This window comes from Curcuma longa, chromosome 1 (assembly GCF_044706935.1).
Source record: "Curcuma longa cultivar G26 ecotype Majalengka, Jawa Barat chromosome 1, ITB_CL_G26_1.1, whole genome shotgun sequence".
Classification (NCBI taxonomy): domain Eukaryota; kingdom Viridiplantae; phylum Streptophyta; class Magnoliopsida; order Zingiberales; family Zingiberaceae; genus Curcuma; species Curcuma longa.
Window position 1 is genome coordinate 11,262,304 of NC_133861.1, and position 23,326 is coordinate 11,285,629.

A 23,326-nucleotide genomic window follows, 5' to 3' on the forward strand; every position below is an offset into this window, starting at 1 on the left:
ATGGGAGTTATTCTCGATACTGGAGACTATGTATCAAAGTAATTAAGGTCTTCATATTGTCATTAATTTTTAATTACCAATCTAGCCTTATATTTATCAATCGCGTCATCTATTTTTTATTTTCTTCTTGAAAATCCACTTGCAACCTAGTGGTTTACTCCTTAGAGCAAAATCCACAAGTTTTCAAATATGATTTTGCAAGATAGAGTCAATTTTAGATGCAATTATCTCTTTCCATTCAGGTCCATTAGAAGAGTTTATTGCTTCTGAGTAACTTTGGGATTCACTTGCCAATATGAAAGTAATAAAATCCATTCTGAAGGATTTTTCCACCGGAGCTTTTTTACTCTGTCTGAGCTTAATCTCAACTAGTTCATCTGCTTCTTCTTGTATTTCATATACTTGTTTTAAGGAACTTGCTTCCTCTTGGGTCTTACATGTAAACACATGTTCAAAGAAAGAGACATTTATCAATTCAATAATTGAGTTCTTGTGTATCTCTAACATTCGAGACTCATACACAAGAAACCAATAAGCATTGTTGCTATGCGCATATCTAATAAATATGCAATCAATAATTTTTAGTCCTATCTCAATCCTTTTTTATCAGACATCAACACTTTTCAAGACACCGCCACATTTACAAGTATTTATAGGATAACTGTCTTCCGTTCCACAACTCATAAGGGCTCTTATCTATTTTCTTTTGGGACACTTTATTTAAAAGGTAATTAGTTGTTAATATACTACTTCTCTCCACATATATTCTAGCAATCTAGAAGTTAATAGAACAACATTCATCATCTCATTTAGAGTGCAATTCTTTCACACAGTAATACCATTTTGCTGAGGAGTATAGGGAACTATTGTTTCATGTCTGATCCTATGTTCATCACATAACTCAGTGAACGGTGATACATATTCACCGCCTCGATCACTTCACACTCCCTTAATCTTTTTATTAAGTTAGTTTTCAACCTTATTCTTATAGAAAATAAATTTCTCTATAGCTTCATCTTTATTTTTGAGAATATACACATAACATAATAATATTTTGTGTTATCATACATCTTTAAAGGTGATGAAGTATTTATTTCCACCATGTATTGATATACCTTTTAGGTCGCACACATCGGTGTGGATTAGGTCGAGTGGTTGATTGCTTCTTTCAACATGTTAAAATGATAAATTTATCATTTTACCTTTAATACAAGTCTCACACTTGTGTTTCGGGTCAAGGAAGAATATAGATATGCTTTGCATGTTAATTAATCTACGCAACACATCGTAGTTAACATATTCTAGTCAATCATGTCATAAAAAGGAATACTCAAGCATACACACAAAAGAGTTTTCATTTTTATTCATCTTAGGTCTAATAATCATTACAATAAGCTTAAACAACCCATCAGTTATATAACTCTTCCCTACAAATATTTTATTTTTGGATAGAATAACTATGTCCGACTAAAAAACAATACAAAAGTCATACTTGCTTAGAAGTGATTCAGATATTAGATTTTTTCGAATCTCTGAAACATACAACACGTCAGCTTTGCTCAGGGTTATCTTCAGCGCCATTTTCCCTTGGCCATTAATGTTCAAGGTCGTTGAGTTCCCTATGAACAACTTTTCCCTATCTTTGAATTTTTCAAAGTTATAGAGCATCTCCTTGTTGGAGCACACATGTTGGGTGGCACCAATATCAATACACCACTATCCTGGGTTCAAACCACCATGTTCACTTTAGAGACCATAGCACCGAGGTCCATGTCTGGCCCTCCGATTTTATCCACCAGGTTGACCTCATGCTTCTTCCTTGGCTTCTTGCATTTCGAGGACTTGTGACAGATTCAGTTATAGTTTTAGCATTTCCTAGAGAATTTCATCTTGATGCCTCCTTTGGATCCCACTTTGGAAGATCCGAAATTCTTCCGTTTCAAGTTTTGACTGTGTTGGACCACGTTGGCTTTCATAATAGCCTGAAAGAACAATTTCTTTTCTGAACTCTTGTTGCCTTCCTTCAATGCAAAGTCTAGCAATGAGTTCCTTGACATTCAACTCTTGCAGTCCTTCCAACCGGGAGGCAACTTTTCAATGATAGTTGTCACTTAAAAGGTTTCACTTAGCATCATGCATTCTGAGTGATTCTCATGTAGATCACCTGAAACTCTTGGACTTGGCTTATCATCATCTTGGAGTCAACCATTTTTGTAGTCCAGAAATTGACCAACAATGAACTTTTTGGCTCCTGCATCATCTGTCTTATATTTCTTATCCAGGGACTCAAACATATTTTTAGTCGTTCTCTTTATCCTATACACAACGTACAAGGAGTCGGCAAAGCAATTGAGGATGTAGTTTCGACATTGAAACTTTGAATGGTTTCATACTTCTACTGTACTGATAGGTTGAACATCGATAGCATCCTTAGCCAACTTAGGAGGTTCCTCTGTCAAGAACTGAGTCAGGTTTAGCGTGGTCAAGTAGAAGTGCATCTTCTGTTACCATCACTTGAAATTCAACCCAATGAATTATAGGACCATTGAAAGTGCTAGAGGAGATGAATAGCATTCGTCATTTTTTCATTTTCATGTATTCGCTCTTGTCTACAGAGTTAGTATGCAAAGTAGATAATAAATTAAACAATGAAAATCAAGATAAGGAACTCACACCGGATTTACTTGATTCACAACTCCCAGGGTTGTCACTCCAAGGCCTATATACAGGAGGTGTCATCCACTAACTTTCTCCTTTATGAATACCTTTTAAAGGTGGAGAAAGCTCTTACATAATTTAGTAAGTACAAACACAATATATAAAAATTAAAGCACTTAAATAGCAAAAGCAATCACACTTGTTAGAAGTGGCGTGGAAGCCCTAAATGTTGAACACTTCTCCTAGCGCTTCCCCAATCCACAAGTGGAACTGTTGAATCCTCTTCGAGTACAGAACATAAGGATTGGATGAGTAGAGTTGTTAATTATGAACGTCGAGTTCAAGATTCTTTTATAGAGTTTTTTCAATCGATCTGAAAACTTCATTCGATCGACCAAACATTGGTCAAATTTGATCTCACGGCTAAGCCCTTCGTGATCTGGACTGAGCCTCACGATTTCATCATTATTAGATTTTTCGATCGATTGAACCTCTTGTCAGTAAATCAAAACCTTCAGTCACTCGATCCAAGACCCGACCCACTTGAACCCAATTTGGGTTCATTCGATCAATCGGATTGGTTGTCCGATCGACTAGACCGATTCAATCCAGTTTGATCTGGGTCGAATTAACTAAATTAACTTTTTTTTTTAATAACCGAATCAAATTTTTAAATTCAATTGATTTAATCGATTTATTCAGTTTAACTAAATTTTTGCTCACTTCTAACTACAATTGTACCGTTATTCCACTGTTCTAATTAATGGGTTGGGCTAATGGCTGCTAATGTATGTATCTTAATTAAATTTGAAAAATAAAAATACTATCAATTATTTTAATAGAATTTTACAAAAGAAAATTACTAAATAAAATTTTTAGCTAAAAAATTTCTTAATATCACCATCAACTAAAGTAATCTTTTTATAAATTTCATTTGTATAATTTATGATGAAATCTAAAATGGTGAAATATTTAAAATAGGATCAGAGAAAATTATTTTAAAATATATATTTGTTAATATTAGATAGAGCTGTTTGTGATCTTTAAAGTGACGCACGTTAAATGTTGATCTTCAAACTATTCATATTGAAATTATAATTTATCATAAATTTAGATAGTGAAAAGAGTGAGACTAATGGCACAAGTAAAGTTGTAAATTAACCGAATTAAATCAGATAGTATAAAAATATTGATATTTGAGTTCGAGTTTGAAAATTATATATGATATTCAAATTCGATTCGAAATCCAAAAATATAGATAATTTTAGTTTGAATTCGGTTAAAAATAAAATTCAAATTTGGTTAAAATTGTTTTAACTTTGATTTGAACATAATCAAATTATAATTTAAAATTATTTAAATTCAAGTTATTTGGATTTTAATTTAAACATATGTTTAAATTAAAAATAATTAGAATTGAATTCGATAATCAAATAAAATATTATGAATTTAAATTTGATTAAAAAAATTATCTAACATTTTGAATTCAGCACGAATCAAATATTTTTTCTAGTAGATTCTAAAAAATCACAAAAAACCGAGTCGATTCGTTTGCACCCACAGGCACACGAACCGAATTAACTAAATTAACTATTTTTTTTAAATAACCGAATCGAATTTTTAAATTCAATTGATTTAATCGATTTATTCAGTTTAACTAAATTTTTGCTCACTTCTAACTACAATTGTACCGTTATTCCACTGTTCTAATTAATGGGTTGGGCTAATGGACTGCTAATGTATGTATCTTAATTAAATTTGAAAAATAAAAATACTATCAATTATTTTAATAGAATTTTACAAAAGAAAATTACTAAATAAAATTTTTAGCTAAAAAATTTCTTAATATCACCATCAACTAAAGTAATCTTTTTATAAATTTCATTTGTATAATTTATGATGAAATCTAAAATGGTGAAATATTTAAAATAGGATCATAGAAAATTATTTTAAAATATATATTTGTTAATATTAGATAGAGCTGTTTGTGATCTTTAAAGTGACGCACGTTAAATGTTGATCTTCAAACTATTCATATTGAAATTATAATTTATCATAAATTTAGATCGTGAAAAGAGTGAGACTAATGGCACAAGTAAAGTTGTAAATTAACCGAATTAAATCAGATAGTATAAAAATATTGATATTTGAGTTCGAGTTTGAAAATTATATATGATATTCAAATTCGATTCGAAATCCAAAAATATAGATAATTTTAGTTTGAATTCGGTTAAAAATAAAATTCAAATTTGGTTAAAATTGTTTTAACTTTGATTTGAACATAATCAAATTATAATTTAAAATTATTTAAATTCAAGTTATTTGGATTTTAATTTAAACATATGTTTAAATTAAAAATAATTAGAATTGAATTCGATAATCAAATAAAATATTATGAATTTAAATTTGACTAAAAAAATTATCTAACATTTTGAATTCAGCACGAATCAAATATTTTTTCTAGTAGATTCTAAAAACTCACAAAAAACCGAGTCGGTTCGTTTGCACCCACAGGCACAAGGCGAATCCCAAATCGCATAGCTGATAGTAATTTGCTCTGATAAAGTTTGCATGAGATGAGGAATCATAAAAAAAACAAAAACAAGGATACGATAAAAAGGTAATCAAGGTCATAATTCTTCAAATGATTTAAGACTCATCAATATAATTAATTATGCAGCATGTGGTTGTGTTGCAGTGGCTGCTCCTGCTGCTGCTGTTTCTTCATCATCGTCATTCTCCAATTGACTGTAGTTTCCCTTCTCCTTGAAGAGTTGGATATGGTGGTGTTTGCAGTAGAGCTTCCCCTCATGAGCAATGTAGTTGGAAGGGCTGATGACACACCCTCCATGGCAGCACTTGAAGCAGCTCTTATGGTATGGCTTTCCGTTCACCGCCACCTGCACAGATCACGGAGAGGCTCATCATCACCTTTTCTATCGCAACTTAAACACTGCAAAATGTAACATTTCTTCAGAAAATTACTCTTTCAGTTGGATATACAGTCCTGTCGCACCCCACACACTTCTCTCTGGTACCAGCAAAAGCACTCGATACTTTGTTTGCGTTCTTAAAACATTAATATCGATCGTCTCAGTTTCAGTATCATCAGGAATTAACTAATGAAGGATTCAAAGGGCAAAACAAACGCCTCCTTTACCTGTCTATCGACTTGCTTTTCTGGCTTGGCAACCTTGGGAGTGCCTGGATTAACACAGACTCAAGTGTGATCGATCTATATAAACAGTGTTGGAAGAAGGGATTAATGTCATCACCGTCGAAGCTTTTGTCCAGGCTACCAGTCATCTTGAAGAGTTGATCGAAGTGCGGTCTGCAATAGAGAACTCCCTCGAAGGAATTGTAGTTCCCCAGCTGCAAATTGAAACCAGAGTGTTGAAATTTAAACCTGATTATACATTAATTAAATTAAGCGAACCTTCAAGGTGCCTTTGCAGTGGTGGCAGCGGAAGCAGGCCTTGTGGTAGAGACGGTTGTCGGCGGTGAGCTTGTCCACCAAGTAGACGGTCTTCTCGCAGGCCATGCACTTGGTCGTCGTCCCTTGGAACGCCATCCTGTCTCTGCTCCTTCCTTCTGCTTCGAGGAACTGGGCCATATAAAGAAAGAGGGCGATCAGGCGATTAGTTGTTGCGGTGGAAGCAAGCAAATTTCAGTAAGTCGACAGAGCTAGAAAACTGAAAAGTGACAGATTATCTTCAGTTTTACGACATTCATGATTCGTGCATGCAGCATCAGCACGTACGAATACACAGCAATTGCTTCAAATTTTGGCATTCTAATTAATATTCTATTCGCGCTAGATCATATATATAGCCTTTTGTTTTCTCTTTAATTGGTCGAGTTAATTACATGCAACTAATTTCACCGAGTTTTGCCATTTTCTGAAATAATCTGTTGTTTGTTAAGATAAAGTATGGTTGGTTAATTATTAAATGAGATATTGGGTATTTCTTGAGTCCTCAGCAACGTCTCGCTTTGTTTAAATAAGGTAAAGTTGGTGTCCATGATGAAATGACTGCGACCTACCAGCTGACCAGTGTCGGCACAACCGGAAACAATATTAATATGGTAATTAGTTAGAACAAAATGGATCAGACTTAATTTTTTATAATTATAATAGAAAATAAAGAAGGCATCTAAATTATGAAAATCATCAAACGAATACATATTTTTCCCATTATATTTATATTTATGTATTTCTAATTATATTATTATAATAATTATGACTGTCTATGTAACATGTAACTATTACTTATAATAATACTGTTACTTTTAATATTATAGTTGTCAACATGATAACAGTTATACTGTTGTATGTGTACTTACTTAATACTTTATATCAGCTAACAGCTAGCTGTTATAATTATTTTAAATTATTTTAATTAATTTAAAATAAATTTAATAAAATGTAAGTAATTTTGATCAAGTTGGTTCAGTATTGTAATATTTATCTAAGTAGCTACTGTAACTATTCTAATATAATTTTGATCAATTTAAAATAATTTGATAAAATTTAAATATTTTTTTATCAAGTTAAAAGATATTTGGATATAATATTATTCTATATATAACATTTTTTTATTAAAATGTAAATAATTAAAATTTCATATTATAGTAACTATAGAATAGCGGCTATAATAACATTGAAATAAAGAATATTTTTAATAAAAAACTATGATAGAGGGCCCTTATAATTTTTTAAAATATCTTTTTGATAATTTACATCATTTAGGATGCCTTTCTAATTTTTATCATTTCTATTTGCTTAATAAATTTAATTTATGCACACTAAAAAATCTTAATAAAATCATGTTCTTATCACTTATTTCCTCACTCATTCTCAGCTATAACTGTTTTAACTGTTACAATCATAGATACTTCTAATATCATTCATATCATTTGCTACACTCCACCATCCTAAATTACAATTCATTACTCATTAATACAACTTAAAAAAAATATCTAAATTTACATTTCCAATTACATCAATACATCAATAAATTTGAAAGTATTACTCCGCTAGGATACTATCATGCCAAATTAAATACGCACGTGATGTGTTTTGGCATCTGACAAATAGCCCCCTATCCAATTTAGAATTTCGTCCCCAATCAAATCAAGCTCCAACAAATTGTAGTGGACCTATTTTTGTACATCTTGGGCCCACACGTGATGTGTTTTGGCATCTGACAAATAGCCCCCTATCCAATTTAGAATTACGTCCCCAATCAAATCAAGCTCCAACAAATTGTAGTGGACCTATTTTTGTACATCTTGGGCCCACACGAAGTCAACATCTTTCATCAATGTCTTCCACTAAAATGTATAGATGATGGCATATGAACGGCAACAAACTTAACTCTAAACACAGTAATGTTCTTGAATTTTTAAAAATTGAAAAATTATTTTCTATTATTATTGTAATTTATTTCCGAACTAATAAAATTGAACAAGTGACTTATTAATTCAAGATAAACCAATAAATAAATACACAGTAACATACAACCCGCCAAAATCGTGAATCCTTCGCCAGTTCGCGTCCTCCTTCGCCGCGTTCCGCACTCCTCCACTTGTCTCTCTCTCTCTCCCGCTGCTCCACCTCGTTCATTCTCTACTCTCTAGGGTTTTCTTGTACCTGCCGCTTTCCTCCTCTTCCTGCGCAATTGCAAGCTCGCAATGGCGGCGTCCTGCTCGAGACCCTGGATCGCGGGCGGACTCGGCGCGAATCCCAACGGCAATTTGCCTCGGATTCCGGCGGTGTCGTTGCGTTATTTACCCTTGCAAAGAGGATTTGCTGAACGGTGGATGCTCTCGCTTCGGTGCATTTCGGACGGGCAATCCGTCAACGGAAGCGCTGGCGAGGTCTCTGGTTGCAGCTATGGCAGAGCGGAGGAGAACGAGAGGTTTGTGCGGTGTTTCCGACAGGCATGGCCCTACATAAGCGGGCACAGGGGGAGTACCTTTGTGGTCGTGATATCGGGGGAGATCGTGGACAGTCCTTATTTGGATAGCGTTCTTCAGGTATTGGTGGTTTTGTCTCCGAGTAGCCAATTACAATTTCTGATCTGCTTTCGAGATGACGCAGAACAATCTAGTTTTACATTCTTAAAATAAAATATCTAAACGTTTCCTCTGTCTATTTGATGTCATTTAGATCTCTATTAAGGTTGAGTTGCTTCATTTTGGTGATTATATTCGGCGTTGGAAACGAAATTTCTTTTCAAGGGTGATTAATCGAGGCTTATTTATGCTATTTTTTGGAATGAATTCCTTAGGAAAGCAATACTCCTCAGAATTGCTTATTCTTTTTTATCTTTTGTCTATAGAGAATTTATGGGATCTCAAGGGCCCAGTCAAGGTATTGTGAGCCCCGGCTGTGTTGTTTCTTTTATTTTTTTCCTACCGATTGGAGTGCGATGGTGACATCAAATCTGAAAGTTTGGCTATCGAGTGAATTATGTCGCGATAGCATTGTCTTGTGTATCTATGAAGTGCTGTGTGACGTGTAATTTATGGTTGAATAACGATGATAATGTTTTATTTAAAGTTTTTTTGACTATTGCGTCTGAAAATGTTCCAATAATAGACTAAATATGTGTGGTTCTCATCTTATTCAAATGCCAATTGATTGTCTGTGCTTAGCTTTCTCCAAACAGAAACATGGAGTATGGAGTATGAAGACTTTGTGGTTCTCTGGTTTGTCACAATGAAGTTGATTTACTTCTTTTCACATCACATTTATGTGCCTGATGCCATTTTATTATTTAACAAGACATTCTTATCTTGGATTATAATCTTGTTCTACACCTGGTGGTACTACAGTCAGTACATATTGGCTTGATTCTGCCGAGCTACAAAAACTTGTGTATGTGGTAGACCTTAATCACTTGCTAGTTGGTAAAGGCATGTAATGAACCTATTGAATATCATATATGGCTTGCTAAATGGCAGATGTTACACTTACTGACTGCTATAGTTCAGTATACTGATGGTATTGGGCCGGACAACCGTGAAAAATGAAAACACAAGACATTGGAGTGGGATTTTAGTATCCTAGATGGTTTTTTGGTTTTTCACATGTTAAAAGTCTATATATGTATATATTGGATGTTTGTTTGTTAATTTAAGCTTTCATTTAATCTCTCTTTTTTTTTCATTTTAATTTAATCTTCATTAGATTAGGATTACATTTCATGATTTTTATTACAATCAAACACTGATTATTAGAATGTATCTTGATCTTGCTTGATTATTTATTTCATTCTATACATTTGATCTGTTTCAAAGGGTAGAAGTAAACTAAAAGTCTGTCATAAGAGAGCTTGTATCAAACAAGTGAGTCGGTTCAATCTGGTTTACTGGCTAATGCTTGACAAGCTGATCCCAATGTGTTTGATCTGTGTATAAACTGGTTTAGTGGTTAGCATTTACAAGTTGATGTTTGTTTGCTTGATCTACACTAAGTTGTGTTTCAATATGAAATGGAAGACTGTATAGTTATTGAAACTGAGACTTGGCAAGCCAATCTCATAATTGTTTGCTTGATTTGAATTTTGAACAATTAATAATATGCTGATTATGTTTCCTTTTTAAATACATGGAGGAATCTTTAAGCCTTTCTTAAAGGAATAACACCTGTAAGACATCAATGCTATAAAGTTTGACTACATGGCTCCAAGTAATAGAATCTTAAGAACAACTTAATTTACTTTCTTTTGTACCTTTTGGTGCCTTCTGTTGCTTAAAAAGTAAGTATTCACTGATCGTAATCAGTAAATCATCGCTGATGCAATTTGCAGGATATTTCTCTCCTTCATGGTCTTGGGATCAAATTTGTAGTTGTACCTGGAACCCATGTCCAAGTTGACCAGTTGTTGGAAGAAAAAGGTATTATTTTTCTACGTACTTTTGAGTCTAGATTATCAGGACTCCTATTCTTCTGTTACCCTGCAAAATTTCTTGGCTTTTCAGAAACTGCCATTTCCTCTGTGTTCAAGAGGAAATTTTGTTCTATTTCTACTAACTTAGTTCACTATAGATCTGCACTCTTTTAATGAACTTTTTGTTGATGTCATTTTCTTCTTTTCTGTCAGTGTTTTGTCACATAACAAGTTTCTGTCTCCTCAATTCATTCACGTTGACACTTTGCCTCTTTCAAGCAATGAGAAATGCATAGCTGAGATACTTTCCAATTCTCTCAATTGTCATCACTTATCATTTTTCTTTTTCTAATGAACTCCAATGGAAACTAGGGTGGACCAGAATTCATAGAAGTTTGGTTCCTTTTCTTCCTCCTCTTAAAGAAAATGCTTGCACACCTTTGTCCTTCCATGTCATAAAGAAAATACAAGAATGCCTTGGCATAGGTATTGGTCCTATCCATGTATGAGCCAGTAGAAGATCCTGAACTTGTCCATCTAATCAGGTTACCTTTCTTATTCAAGGATCTCCTTGCTGAACACACAACCTTCTGAAGCAGATGAAACTCATGTGGGCATTCTGGATTTTACTTATAGTAACAGAATATGCTTAAATATGTTTTGTTTTCTGATACTCTCCTAATGCTTTCTACAGATCAATATTGCAGTGCAATTTCCAACTATCATCTCAAATCTATGACATAATATTAGATCAAGTCAAAGGTCTATGAATATACTGAGATTTGAGAATGCAAATTCCTTCAAAGACCACGTAGATGCAGCAGGTGCCTTATATTAGCTCAGCTGATAGGGGCATTAAAAGCACAAGGATGTCAGTTGAACGCAACCTGGTTCACTGTTAGTTCAACCTCACAACTTTCAATTCGAATTTGAATTCGATTTGAGCTGAAAGCGAAATTAAATCAAGCAACAACTGATAGCATTCTAGACACCCATATAGCCTCAGAATAATACAAAACTCAAATAGAAATTGATAGGTCAGTTTAATATAACATGGTTTATCTGTAAAAATTCCCTATTTAATCCTAATTAAGCCCTATTTATATCTATTTAAATTAAATTCCCAGAATATGATAGCACCAATGCATAAAAGTACATGTGTTCTTTGTGAACTATGTCCTTGCTCTACCAATTATAATAACTGAATACATATGATGCTTGAACATCTTAAGTTTCAGATATTTATTTAAATTAGACCAAGCTGCCGTGCAAAATTTAACTTTTTTTTTTTTTCAGGTATCAAGGGCAAGTATGCCAGTCCCTATCAAACTAGCGATTCTAAATTACTAGAGGCTGCAATGGAAGTAGCTGGAAGGATTAGCCTTGCTATAGAAACAAAGCTTTCTCCTGGACCACCTATATTAAGTCTTCGTCGACATGGTGACAATGACCGTTGGCATGAACTTGGTGTTTGTGTGACAAGTGGTAACTTCCTTGTAGCTAAGGTAATTTTATGTGAAATAGATATGTACTTGCAAGTCTCTCATATCGTATGTTTGCTCCATAACTAAACACATAAAACTTTACCCCTGTTTTGCCTTCTCCTATTTACAATGAAATCATTTACAAGAGAGAGCAAACACCTTCCTTTTCCCTTTGTATTATAACTACCAGAACATACTGAAAGGATTCTGCTGTGGGAGAATGGGTAAATATTGAGCTCAAGAGATATGCGCATAAAGACAAATATTGTAGAAAAAAGAGCACGAATCTCCCACTAGTGTGGATCCTGGAGAAGAGGCGGACTACATTTGACCTATTGTATGCAGTCTTATCTTGTATTTTGCAAGAGCCTATTTATGCGACTCAAATTGACCTCAATGTCACATGGTAGTAATTTTACTATTATGCTAAGGCTCCCCTTTGACAAATATTGTAGAAAATCCAAGATTAATTTAATTGGGACATTTTGCTTCTCTTCTTCCAGTGGGTGGCTTATAATTTGCGAAGCTAGCAACCAACAAGCAGTATCCTTTGTAGACGTGGATCACAACTTCTCAGATTGGAGGAGTCAACCTACAGTCCTGAATGCTTCAGCTTCCAAAATTTAAGTCACTTCATTGAACTTCAAAAGGCCATGATGTGCAATTAAAATCATGGAGCCATTAGGAAAGGGTTGCAATGACTGCATAATTGAAATGGTTTAGAGGAAACACAATATTCAGATGTGTTACCTCACATGGCCAACAGCCTCCTCAGTTGGTAATAAAGAAGGAATCTTAGAAGATACAAGGATTTAATCTACTTTGACAGTAAGTTGAGAGGAATATACTAGATTATTTGATTGAAAGTGGACAATTACACCTCTATTTAAGGCTCCAACATAATACCTAATAAATAAGTTTATTCCATGTGAAACTAAACCTATATATTCTAGTAACTCCTGAGACAAAGATTATCATCTTCTTATCCATTTTAGAAATTATTTTAGATATAAGTCTTTTACTTTTGTTTTTGTTTTTCTTTTATTTTTTACCCTTGAAAACAAGGTTTTGAATTCCTTGTGTCCTTCTTGTTCATATTTTCTGCAATTTCCTTTTTTTTTTTTCCTTGGGAAATTTGAGGACAATTTTTTTCTTTGAAATTGTTCTCTAACTTCTTTCTAGTGGGGATAGGTAACTTGCTGCTGTCTCATGTTGCAGAAAAGAGTAGTTGATGGTAATGGTTTTGGATCTACTGGCGAGGTGAAAAAGATAGATGTTCTACGCATACGAGAATGGCTCGACAAGGAATGTTTAGTTATACTAAGCAATCTAGGTTGCTCTAGTGCAGGAGAGGTTTTAAATTGCAAGTATGCCAATTTTTCTTTTTGTTTTTTCTGAAGAATTAAATTTTAATCCACGTTCATGCTTCCTGCAACTATATTCAATCCAATGAATATTAACAGTTCTGTGGTTATCTTCTAGATGAAACCATTAGTGAATTATTATTATTTTGTAAATACTCACATTCTTAAGTTTATTGTAGATCCCTTCATGTGCTCACCAGAAAAAAATGCACCTAAAATTCTCTAGATCTAGTATTGCCAAATAAGTTGGCACATGCTTGTCTTTATTAACAATTACTTTTTGTTTCTGAGCATATTGGTTATTTTTTAGTCCATTGAGGGTCATAGATATTGGCTCTGTGTGCCTTTCTGGCTGTGCACCATATTGAAATCCATTCTATATGTGCTGATTGTTTCTGTGAAATTTTAAATTGCACATGAATTTATATAATTTCCCTCATAAAAAAGGCCTAGTCCTCAATGTTTGCCAGCCTCAGAATCTGATGGAGAGCTTATAGAAGGACCTGAATCTGCTTCATTTCTTTGTTCAGCTTGAACACCAAATTTGCAACTAAGTGCAAGATAACTATTTCCATTCATGAGGAAAGGGCTAACAGTTGAATGGCTATCAGTCATTGCAAATACTTTCTGTATCCATATAAAGAGACAAATCATAGTCGTTTAGATATCTGGACAAATTCTGATAGTTTGATTGGTCAAAAGATCCAAAAATTAGTCTTGAGGGTGACAAACAGTCATTCTAATTTGGTTTGCCAAGGGACCTTTTCCTTGGCTGTTGTCTTTCCTGGTTATACATCTAATTTCTGCATTTCTCATGATCCAGCAAAAGATCAAAGTTACCACATATGCTCGCTCAAATATACCTTTTCTTTTTGTGTACTCCACACTGTACTCTATGTTACAACTGACTAAGTCTTGTGAAGAAATGATCAAATTGTAGATGTGTTGCTTGAGCAGGGTTGGCATTTAATATCCACCAGGAATAAAATAAAGAAAAAGGAAATAGAGTTCATAAAATTTCAATGTGGAGATCATTCTTTGGTTCTTCACTATGAGTAATTGTCATATTTGGTTTTCTAGTGTTATATGTAAGTCTAGAAGTGATTTTTGGCCCATTTAACTGACTGACATTCACACTACTGCAATTATTTGTCAGGTCTATAACTACTGCTGTTTTGGTTTTTGCATATTTGCAATAAAAATTCGATAGTCATTATGGTGTTATTCTGGAATAAATCCTGGTTAGAGAAAATTGATAGCCGAGGTTAATATGTAGCCGAGTACTCTTCTCTTGTTTCTCATTTAAGCTTTATGACTCTAGTGGCTACATTTGAATATTAATGATGCCTTCTGTGCTGCCATTGAGGAACCAAAATTTTTGTTTGATTTTGCAGCACTTATGAAGTTGCTGCAGCTTGCGCAATAGCCATTAAAGCAGACAAACTAATCTGTATCACAGATGGCAAGATTCTTGATGAACAAGATCGTCCTATTCGTTTTATGACACTTGATGATGCAGATATGTTGATCAGGAAACGCTCAAAGCAAAGTGCAGTTACTGAGAATTATGTCCAGGTTGGAGATGAAGAATTGATTTGTTCTCCAGGCTATATTGATTCACATCAAGATAATAACCTCTTCTGGAATGAAAAAGCATATAATAGAAGGTGTAATGCAACATTTCATAACGGTGTTGGGTTTGACAATGGGAATGGTCTATGGTCTGGAAAACAGGGGTATGCTATTGGGGGAGAAGAACGACCGAGTAGGTTAAGTGGTTACCTTTCTGAGCTGGCTGCTGCAGCCTATGTGTGCAGAGTAAGTTCTTGAAGATGTGAATACCTTGTTCCTACCTTCATTGTTTATGTTTATAGGATATATAAGCCTTTGGAGCCATCTGTTTCTGTTAAATCAAAAAAATGTATCCTCATTGGCTCATTGCCCATAGTCTCATCTTTAAAAGCTCCAAATTTCTAGTCTTTAAAGTAGAAGGCACCACATTTGCTAATTAGTGTCCCAAAGTTGATATCTACCTTCTGTTTCTCCAATCAATTACAGTTTACTGAATCATTTCTTAAGCGATTTTGTGTTGGAATTGACTTTGGAAAACTCTTTTAAAGATTTTATATTCAAGCAGATTATTTGTCTTTGTAGGGTGGAGTTCAGAGAGCTCACATAATTGATGGTACTCTTGGTGGGTCCTTTCTGCTAGAATTATTTACCAGGGATGGGGTGGGGACAATGGTGGCTAGGTGTGTATGCATCCTGCCAATCGCTTTCAGTGACATTTACTGGAATAACAACATGATAAACCAGAGATTATAGCTGGATTTGAACAGTTTCACTTAAAGCTTTGAGTTGATCAAATTCAGTTAGTTCACTAAGCACACTTGTTTTAATAAGATTTCCAATAAACTATGAGCTACGATAAAAGGTTCAATTTATTGCATTAAGAGACATCTTGGGAATTCAGTAGTTGGGGTCAAGTTGTAATATGGCATGCCAAGGGTAGTTAGTAAAGATTTTAGTTTGTGATTTGCGTCTTTTCTGTTTCTAAAGTCTCAACTTCTGTAGGTAAAATTTGCATACAAGAACTACATTATTGTTGAACTTTGAGTTCTTAGAACTTCTTTCCTAGTTAGATGAATTGATGGAAGGCTTCTTTCAGCTCGAGACTTAAGTTTGTGATTTGCATCTTTTCTGTTTCTGAAGTCTCAACTTCTGTAGGTAAAATTTGCATACGAGAACTACATTATTGTATTGAACTTTGAGTTCTTAGAACTTCTTTCCTAGTTAGATGAATTGATGGAAGGCTTCTTTCAGCTCGAGACTTTAATCACTCTTTTTTTTTTCTAATAATAAACGTCAGTGACGTTTATGAGGGAACACGATCAGCTATAACCGCAGATCTTCCAGGGATTAAAAGAGTTATTCAGCCTTTGGAAGAATCTGGTGTACTTATCAAGAGAACTGACGAAGAGGTTTACTTTCTTATTCCATTTGTTCTTTTTATGTTAGAAGTCCAAGTTAGATATCGTTTGTTATCCTTTCATAACTGATATATAGATAGAAAACTTTTGACATCTAATATACTCACATAATTAACAAAGTTATGCTGTTTTAAAGTTTAAACCTTATTGTCCTTTTCAGCTTTTCAAGCAGTTGGATTCATTTATAGTAGTTGAAAGAGATGGTTCAGTAATTGCTTGTGCTGCTCTTATTCCCTTCCCTGATGATAACTGTGGCGAAGTTGCTGCCATTGCAGCATCTCCAGAGTGCCGGGGACAAGGACAGGGTGGCAAAATGTTAGGTATTACATTCTCCCTTTTCTAAAGATTGGCTGTGTCTTTTATATGATTATCCTTACGTTCAAGTGATATTAATCCAACAAATTAAGCTTGTGATTAAACATTTAAGCTTCATTCTTTTTATATTATATTCCTTACCCGAGTCAAATGGCATTAGGCTAATGGTTTTTTTTGTTTGGAAATTTAATGAACAGGCCATTTTAATACAATGTAGGCTTTTTGGAAATTTAATGAAGAGGGGACCTATGTAAGAGGAATATGCATTCCATCTATGCCATGTGCTTGTGCTTATTGTTTTGGATTTAGAATATATAATCAATTAAAAAAATTTGGCTGAATTAGGAGAAAATATATTCAATATTGTTTGCTGATTTCGTGATTTATCAGGCTAATCTTGCACACTTTTGTCATTGTGGTCTATGGTTCCCACTTGGTGCAAGGGCGTTCTTTATTGCCAATGTTATCTCATCGCGTATTAATTCTAGAATGCTTTAGCTTACCAAGCTTTGAAAATTGTCATAAAATAACTTGGAAATCAGTGGGTAGTTGAAAGAAAAGGATGCATGTGATAACATAAAGCTAGAATGAATCTAGTAATAACATGGGTTGAAATCTTGTGTCATTCCGACCAACACAACCAAAACATATTTTAGTAACCAAAACTTAATATTGGTTGGCACATGTATCCTCTTTCGTGCCAACTTTGTCGTTCTTGCCAATGAGTATGTCAACATACAACACATGTTGGTGTGCTTAGCAAATGTCAAAATGTGTTGAAATGAATTCGGATGAGTTCAACTAATGCTTGATAGTTTTTGTACCATGTTTTCTTTTTTTTTTTATTAAAAAAGTAATTAAATTGATTATCTAAATCAATTGTAAAAGTTAACAAAGTACAAAGCAAGTGAAAGAAAATCAAAAGAGTAAAAGTAGTTTGAATTTGTCTACGACTGCAATGAACTAAAAAATTTAACAAAATTTATTTTTACTTCACTGACGATAAAATTACCATCAACTCTTTGCTCCTTATTCATGCAGACTTCATTGAGAAGAAGGCATTATCGCTTGGACTAAAAAGACTTTTCCTGGTTACAACTCGTGCAGCAGACTGGTAAGTACATACTATGCACATGCTGTCGAAATCTCCAGACAACCACGTACACGTAGTTAATGGTTAAAACCAAGAACTGTATTATATAGCTCAAGCTGGCAAGTAGACTTCCAGAAATTTACTGGTGTTATGATTCTTGTCAGCTCCTGAAATTATTAGTAATGACCCATATGCGTCTGCACACCCTCACGGTTTATCTGATTTCTACCTTTGTTACCACAGTGTTTGAGAAGGCAATCTTGGATCCTAGATACTCTATTTTTACAGTCCATTAATAGTCTCGGAGACCCCATATTTGCTAACTTAATGCTAGAGAAGGGCAATCCAAGATCCTTGATGTTCTATGAATTCCTGAAGTTAAACAACCATAATTTCTAGTTACAATACAATTGTTTTTCCTCTTTCTGTAGCACATATATTATTTGTTGCTTGTTCCTATGCCTTAACCTTGTCTAGTTCAGCATCAACTGAAAGAATTAATTTTTTAGTATACTATACACATTATGATCGCTTGTGTCTTGTTTAATGGAGTCCTCTGTGGTACTCATCGACATTCTATAGGTTTGTGAGACGTGGTTTCACGGAGTGTTCTATCGATTCAATTCCAGCTGAAAGAAGAAAACACATTGATCTTTCACTTGGATCAAAATACTACACGAAGGAGCTACCAAATGGAGGAAGGTGGCATCACTATTAGCAAATTTGCACTAGGCAGTAGATAATCATGTATTTCTAAATCAACTCAGTTTTCAGTTTAATTTTATCTTCTGTTCCTTAGTCGAATTGTTCATATTAAGCTTGTTTTTGCATGGTTCTATTTCTATAAAGCTCAAAGTAAGCAGACATGCTTTCTTCGATAAATCTATCTTATAGGAGCTTTCAAGAGGTCGTGTTTACTTGATATATTTGTATTGTTTTTTCATGTTTCTACGAATTAAAATGCATTGTAAAGCTCTATTTGCTCGAAAGATGGGAAAGAACTACGAATAAAAGTCATAAAAAGAAGGATATGTGTTATTTAATTGAGAAAAAAGGTTTGATTTTATGTTGCTAATTCAGATAAAAAAAAGAATAATGAAAATCTAAATATTCTCTAATGTCATTGGAATTGCTAGGATGAATGGATGATTGACGGTGTAGTTTTTGGATGGAGGTTATCAAACACATTAGAAAATACTATCTTCCAACTACCATTCATGCAAGATTAAACAAAATTAATGCTAAGAAATATGATCACATATATCATATTTTGAACAATGTTTGAATTGAAATAGGTGCAATATCATAAAAGAGACTTTGTTCGAACTGTTCTTCAATTGAGTCCGGTTCGATCAAACCGTACGACTTCCGACTAAAGATGGTGCTTGTGCTGCCACAATCCCACTGCGGGCGTCTATATAAATGTTCGCCTAATTCGGGTCTCTGCTTCTCACCGCCGCTTGATTGCCTCGTTCCTTGACGCTTCTGCAAACCCTAAAAGGTCATCATCTTCGCTCTTCTGTTTAAAGGATCGTATCATTTGATCTCTCTTGTGGATCCGTGGCAATTCTATTTGTTTGATTAGGTTGCTGCTTATGTTCTCCATTTCCTAGATTTCTTCTGATCCTGATCGGCTTCTTTTGTTCCGTTACTTGTTTTTGTACTAGAGGTCTTTGATCTCCAACTGTTTTATGATTTGTGTTCTTCAGCAAATTCAGTGGTCTTAGTGTTTTTAGACGAATCCATTCGTAATTTTGCTATTGTGTGATAGATGCACAATCGGTTCTCGACGCCATGTCTATATAGGAAGATATGCCGTTTACTTTCTGTTATGATACACAGACTTAATTTTAGATGCACGAGCTGTATCGTTGTTGTTTAGAACTTTTTTGGCTATAAGTTTGGATTGATCTAGCAGAAGATTTCGTTTTTTTTCTTCTGTGTGAAGATGTTACTGTTTGGATAGATGCAATCGTTTATTGAAGTGCCGGAGAGTTATTTCTCATTGGTCTTGAAATGCATGTGAGTAAAAACTTGAGACCTTTCCATTTTGATTTCCCATATTCCCGTTTTCCCCTTGAAATTAAGTTTGTATTTATCTTTCTTATATTACATGATTTTTTGTTTTCAATTGAATTTATGGATGCTAACCCCTGTTGATCTGTACGACGAATCCTTGACATATTAAACCTTAGATTGTTTGAGATGGTTGCAGGAGGCTGCTTATTAATTAAAAAAATGGCTGTTGCTTTTGCCAACCTCAATGTTGCATCTGGGCTCCAGAAACTTAATGATTATCTTCTTACCCGCAGTTATATAACTGGGTAAGGTGTTTGGATGGGTTTTTAACGTGTTCTTCTATCAGTGATGATAACATCTCTCTCACTTTTGAATTGGTACATTTCAGTTACCAGGCATCAAAGGATGATATTGCTGTTTATGGCGCACTTAATGGACCTCCATCCTCTGAATATGTCAATGCAGCCAGGTGGTATAATCACATTGATGCTCTACTTCGGTTGAGGTATGTGCTTAAAAATGGTTTATCTTGCTTGAGGTGTAGCATACCTATCTTGCCATGTTAACCTCTGTGGTACAATGTCAGTGGCATCTCTGAAGAAGGGAAGGGTGTCAAAATTGAATCATCTGCTACCCTGCTTGAAGACATTCCAGCCACCTCTGCTGTTGTCGACAAGGTATATTTTTGTATCAACTCTTGTTTGACTAGAATAATTTCTAATCTAAAAATTAACAAGTTCACCATGGCAGTGTAGTGAATCAAGAGTCAGACTACTAGGAAAGCTTATTAGAATATGTTGAATGCCAACTTATCAGAGGGAATCATGTGATGACTGATGAATTACTTTTCTGGTTATACCTGATATGTTCAGGCCACAGCAGATAAAGATGATGATGATGATGTGGATTTGTTTGGGGAAGAAACTGAAGAGGAAAAGAAGGCAGCTGAAGAACGCGCTGCTGCTGTTAAAGCATCTGCCAAGAAGAAAGAGTGTAAGTTTTACAAAAGATCCATTCTCCACTTTTCTGATCTGTGTTGCTTAAGTGTGCAGTTTGTGGTTGTGTACCAATATCTTTGTTATCATTCTCATAAGATTGTTCATTGGTTTCTTTTTTGATGAGCAGCTGGAAAGTCATCAGTACTTCTTGATGTGAAACCATGGGATGATGAAACAGACATGAAGAAGCTAGAAGAAGCTGTGAGGAGCGTCCAAATGGACGGGTTGCTCTGGGGAGCCTGTATGTATACTTTTTCTAGGCAACACAAACACACATGAGTCATATTTTTTTAGAAAAAAAAATTATCTTTGCTCCTGCTGAGATATGTATTTAGTAATCTTGTCTGTACCTGTTCAACATGCAGCAAAACTGGCACCTGTTGGATATGGCATAAAGAAATTGCAGATCATGTTGACTATTGTGGATGATTTGGTTTCCGTCGATAACCTTATCGAGGACTATCTCTGTGCTGAACCAGCAAATGAGTATATCCAGAGTTGTGATATTGTTGCATTTAACAAAATATGTGAGTAGTCAACTTCATCCAACCATTCTTGAATTTTGAATTATGCACCAATAGTAATCCTTTTGTTCTTTTTTTTTTGTTATATATTAGTTTGATATAAGCAATGGGCTGCAAAATTTTACCTGTCTTTCACAAACTTCTAAAATAACTATATGCTACATTCTAATCCTAAATGTGAATATGGAATAACTTGCTTTGATTGCATATTTACGTATCAATTTTGTACAAAGGGATACTCTGATACTACTAACACAAGACTCTGAACTTTGTGTGAACTGGGTAGGTTAATTATCTTCCGGACTTGATTTATGTTTATTAGGTTTGCAATACAATTTGTGCCTTTCACACAGATTGTAATTATTCACGATCGAATAAATGCTAATGTTGTATGTATCTTGGTGTATCCCTCAGCAAATGGAAAATAAATAGTAGAATAACATATCTGAGATTCATGTAAGCATCTTGGTGTTGCAAATAGACACATTTGGGTGTTATTGTAGTATTGTTGATGTATTCTGTTTATGGGATTAGCATTACAATCTCTTCTGTTTTCGCTGTTACTTGCCCCTGACACGCTGTTACAATTTCGCATTAGGATGTGATTCCAATCATCTATTATTTCTTTTTTGTAATTTTTTTAATGTGTTCTGCAATCATATTAACTAACTTCTATGTTTCTTGCAGGATACATTTAGGAGCTCTACCTCAACGCTCGGCGCCCTAAATTTCGTGTTACGTTAATTTAATTTTCTGTGGTTCAGTGGGCTGTAGGTAAGGGTCTTGTTTCATTTTTACCCCGTTTATTCTCTATTGAAGAGGTGACCCTGTTGGACATGAGTTGGGACATGAATTATAGTTTTTCAGATGTGTTGAGTTTTACCGTATTGTAGTTGAGGTATTTATTACTGCTTTGTTAACAAACAATGGGAATGAATGCTGTCCATTTAATCGACGTCGACTGCTAAATTAATCTATTAACAGAAGTTTAAATTAAACTATTAATTGAAGTTTAAATTAAAAAGCTCCCTTCAATAAAAGATGTAATTTGTTACTTTCAACGCGATCTCAAAATCATATGTGAGAATTTTTTTTTTATATATATAAAAGATAAAATCCGTCGTTCTAATGTCACTCTAACAGTCTCACACACTCCACAATCAAAAAAAAAAAAAAATCGAACTTGAGCTCTAATCTGTTATTGTTCGGTTCGAGTCTTTTAATTACACCACTATTCCAAATTCGTGGCTGCGCGGCGGCCCCGCCTTCCACCCTTCTGCCCTGCGGTGGCGACGAGGACGAAAACACCTAGGGAATCGACATGCGCGAAGGGCTTCCCCCGCCTTCGCCGCACCTCCAATAGATCCTCTTTAGCGCCTCCCTCCGTCAATTTTTTCCCTTTCCTTCTTTTCATTTTTTTTTCTTCCTTTCTCTTTTCCTTTTGCAGGCTTTCCGCGAGAGTCGTTTCTCTCCTCTTCTTTACCTTTTCTTTTCTCTTTCTACATTCAAAAGATTTTTTTTTTCCTTACCCTCCTCAATCCACACCTTGAAAAACAGAGCATTAGTGACGGTGGATGAAAAAAAATCAAAATTCATGGAGATCTTCTACACGTTATCACGAGCGATTTTGGATTTACCTGATGGGTAAATAGGGAAAGGTCATGATTAATTGAGTCGAATTGTTTCGTTAGGTCTATTTAGAAATGAGTTTTATTTTTCATTCAGAAAATAAAAGTTAAAGTTAAAAAGAAAATAAAATAAGTTTTATTTTTCATTCAGAAAATAAAAGTTAAAGTTAAAAAGGGAAATAAAATAGATATTGATTTTGGACATGTTTAAATATTATCAGTAAATGTTATAAGAAATATTATTGTTATTTGTAATAAAATTGATATTTTTAAAAATTTATCATAGATAAATACTAATATTTTTCAAGTATTTAATATAATTTTTAAAATTTCTGCTAATCGAAAGCTGAAAATA

At 34.3% G+C, this 23,326-nt stretch overlaps 2 protein-coding genes and 1 pseudogene across 3 annotated transcripts; 2 read left to right on the plus strand and 1 right to left on the minus strand.

Annotated features, from left to right (window-relative positions):
• Window positions 1-5,330: 5,330 nt before the first annotated feature.
• Window positions 5,331-6,229, minus strand: LOC141833144 (LIM domain-containing protein WLIM1-like). The gene is made up of 5 exons (XM_074720533.1): window positions 6,095-6,229; window positions 5,934-6,030; window positions 5,819-5,862; window positions 5,644-5,727; window positions 5,331-5,558 (listed from the first exon to the last, which is right to left on the minus strand). Exons 1-5 carry the CDS (start codon window positions 6,227-6,229, stop codon window positions 5,331-5,333), a joined length of 588 nt encoding a protein of 195 aa, XP_074576634.1.
• Window positions 6,230-8,247: 2,018 nt separating this feature from the next.
• Window positions 8,248-18,690, plus strand: LOC141836566 (putative amino-acid acetyltransferase NAGS1, chloroplastic; annotated as a pseudogene).
• Window positions 18,691-19,214: 524 nt separating this feature from the next.
• On the plus strand, window positions 19,215-22,224 carry LOC141833170 (elongation factor 1-delta 1-like). 2 transcript variants are annotated; one of them, XM_074720563.1, is made up of 8 exons: window positions 19,215-19,303; window positions 20,018-20,126; window positions 20,210-20,326; window positions 20,408-20,498; window positions 20,694-20,814; window positions 20,947-21,060; window positions 21,185-21,346; window positions 22,031-22,224. In XM_074720563.1, coding segments are annotated over exons 2-8 (693 nt in total). In that variant the 5' UTR covers window positions 19,215-19,303; window positions 20,018-20,040; the 3' UTR covers window positions 22,033-22,224. The 2 variants fall into 2 exon arrangements, with proteins under 2 accessions (XP_074576664.1, XP_074576660.1); XM_074720559.1 differs by lacking the exon at window positions 22,031-22,224 and having other exon boundaries at window positions 21,185-21,354.
• Window positions 22,225-23,326: the final 1,102 nt, after the last annotated feature.

What these genes read in the sequence shown, in the direction of transcription:
- LOC141833144 (XM_074720533.1), bottom strand. Translation starts at nt 6,229, where the DNA reads ATGGCGTTCCAAGGGACGACGACCAAGTGCATGGCCTGCGAGAAGACC. An exon ending in ACTGCAAAGGCACCTTGAAG is followed by an intron (nt 6,031 to 6,094) that starts GTTCGCTTAATT and finishes TTCAATTTGCAG; the next exon opens with CTGGGGAACTACAATTCCTT. An exon ending in CTGTATATCCAACTGAAAGA is followed by an intron (nt 5,559 to 5,643) that starts GTAATTTTCTGA and finishes TGATCTGTGCAG; the next exon opens with GTGGCGGTGAACGGAAAGCC.
- LOC141833170 (XM_074720559.1), top strand. Translation starts at nt 20,041, where the DNA reads ATGGCTGTTGCTTTTGCCAACCTCAATGTTGCATCTGGGCTCCAGAAA. An exon ending in GATGCTCTACTTCGGTTGAG is followed by an intron (nt 20,327 to 20,407) that starts GTATGTGCTTAA and finishes GTACAATGTCAG; the next exon opens with TGGCATCTCTGAAGAAGGGA. An exon ending in CGGGTTGCTCTGGGGAGCCT is followed by an intron (nt 21,061 to 21,184) that starts GTATGTATACTT and finishes TTCAACATGCAG; the next exon opens with CAAAACTGGCACCTGTTGGA.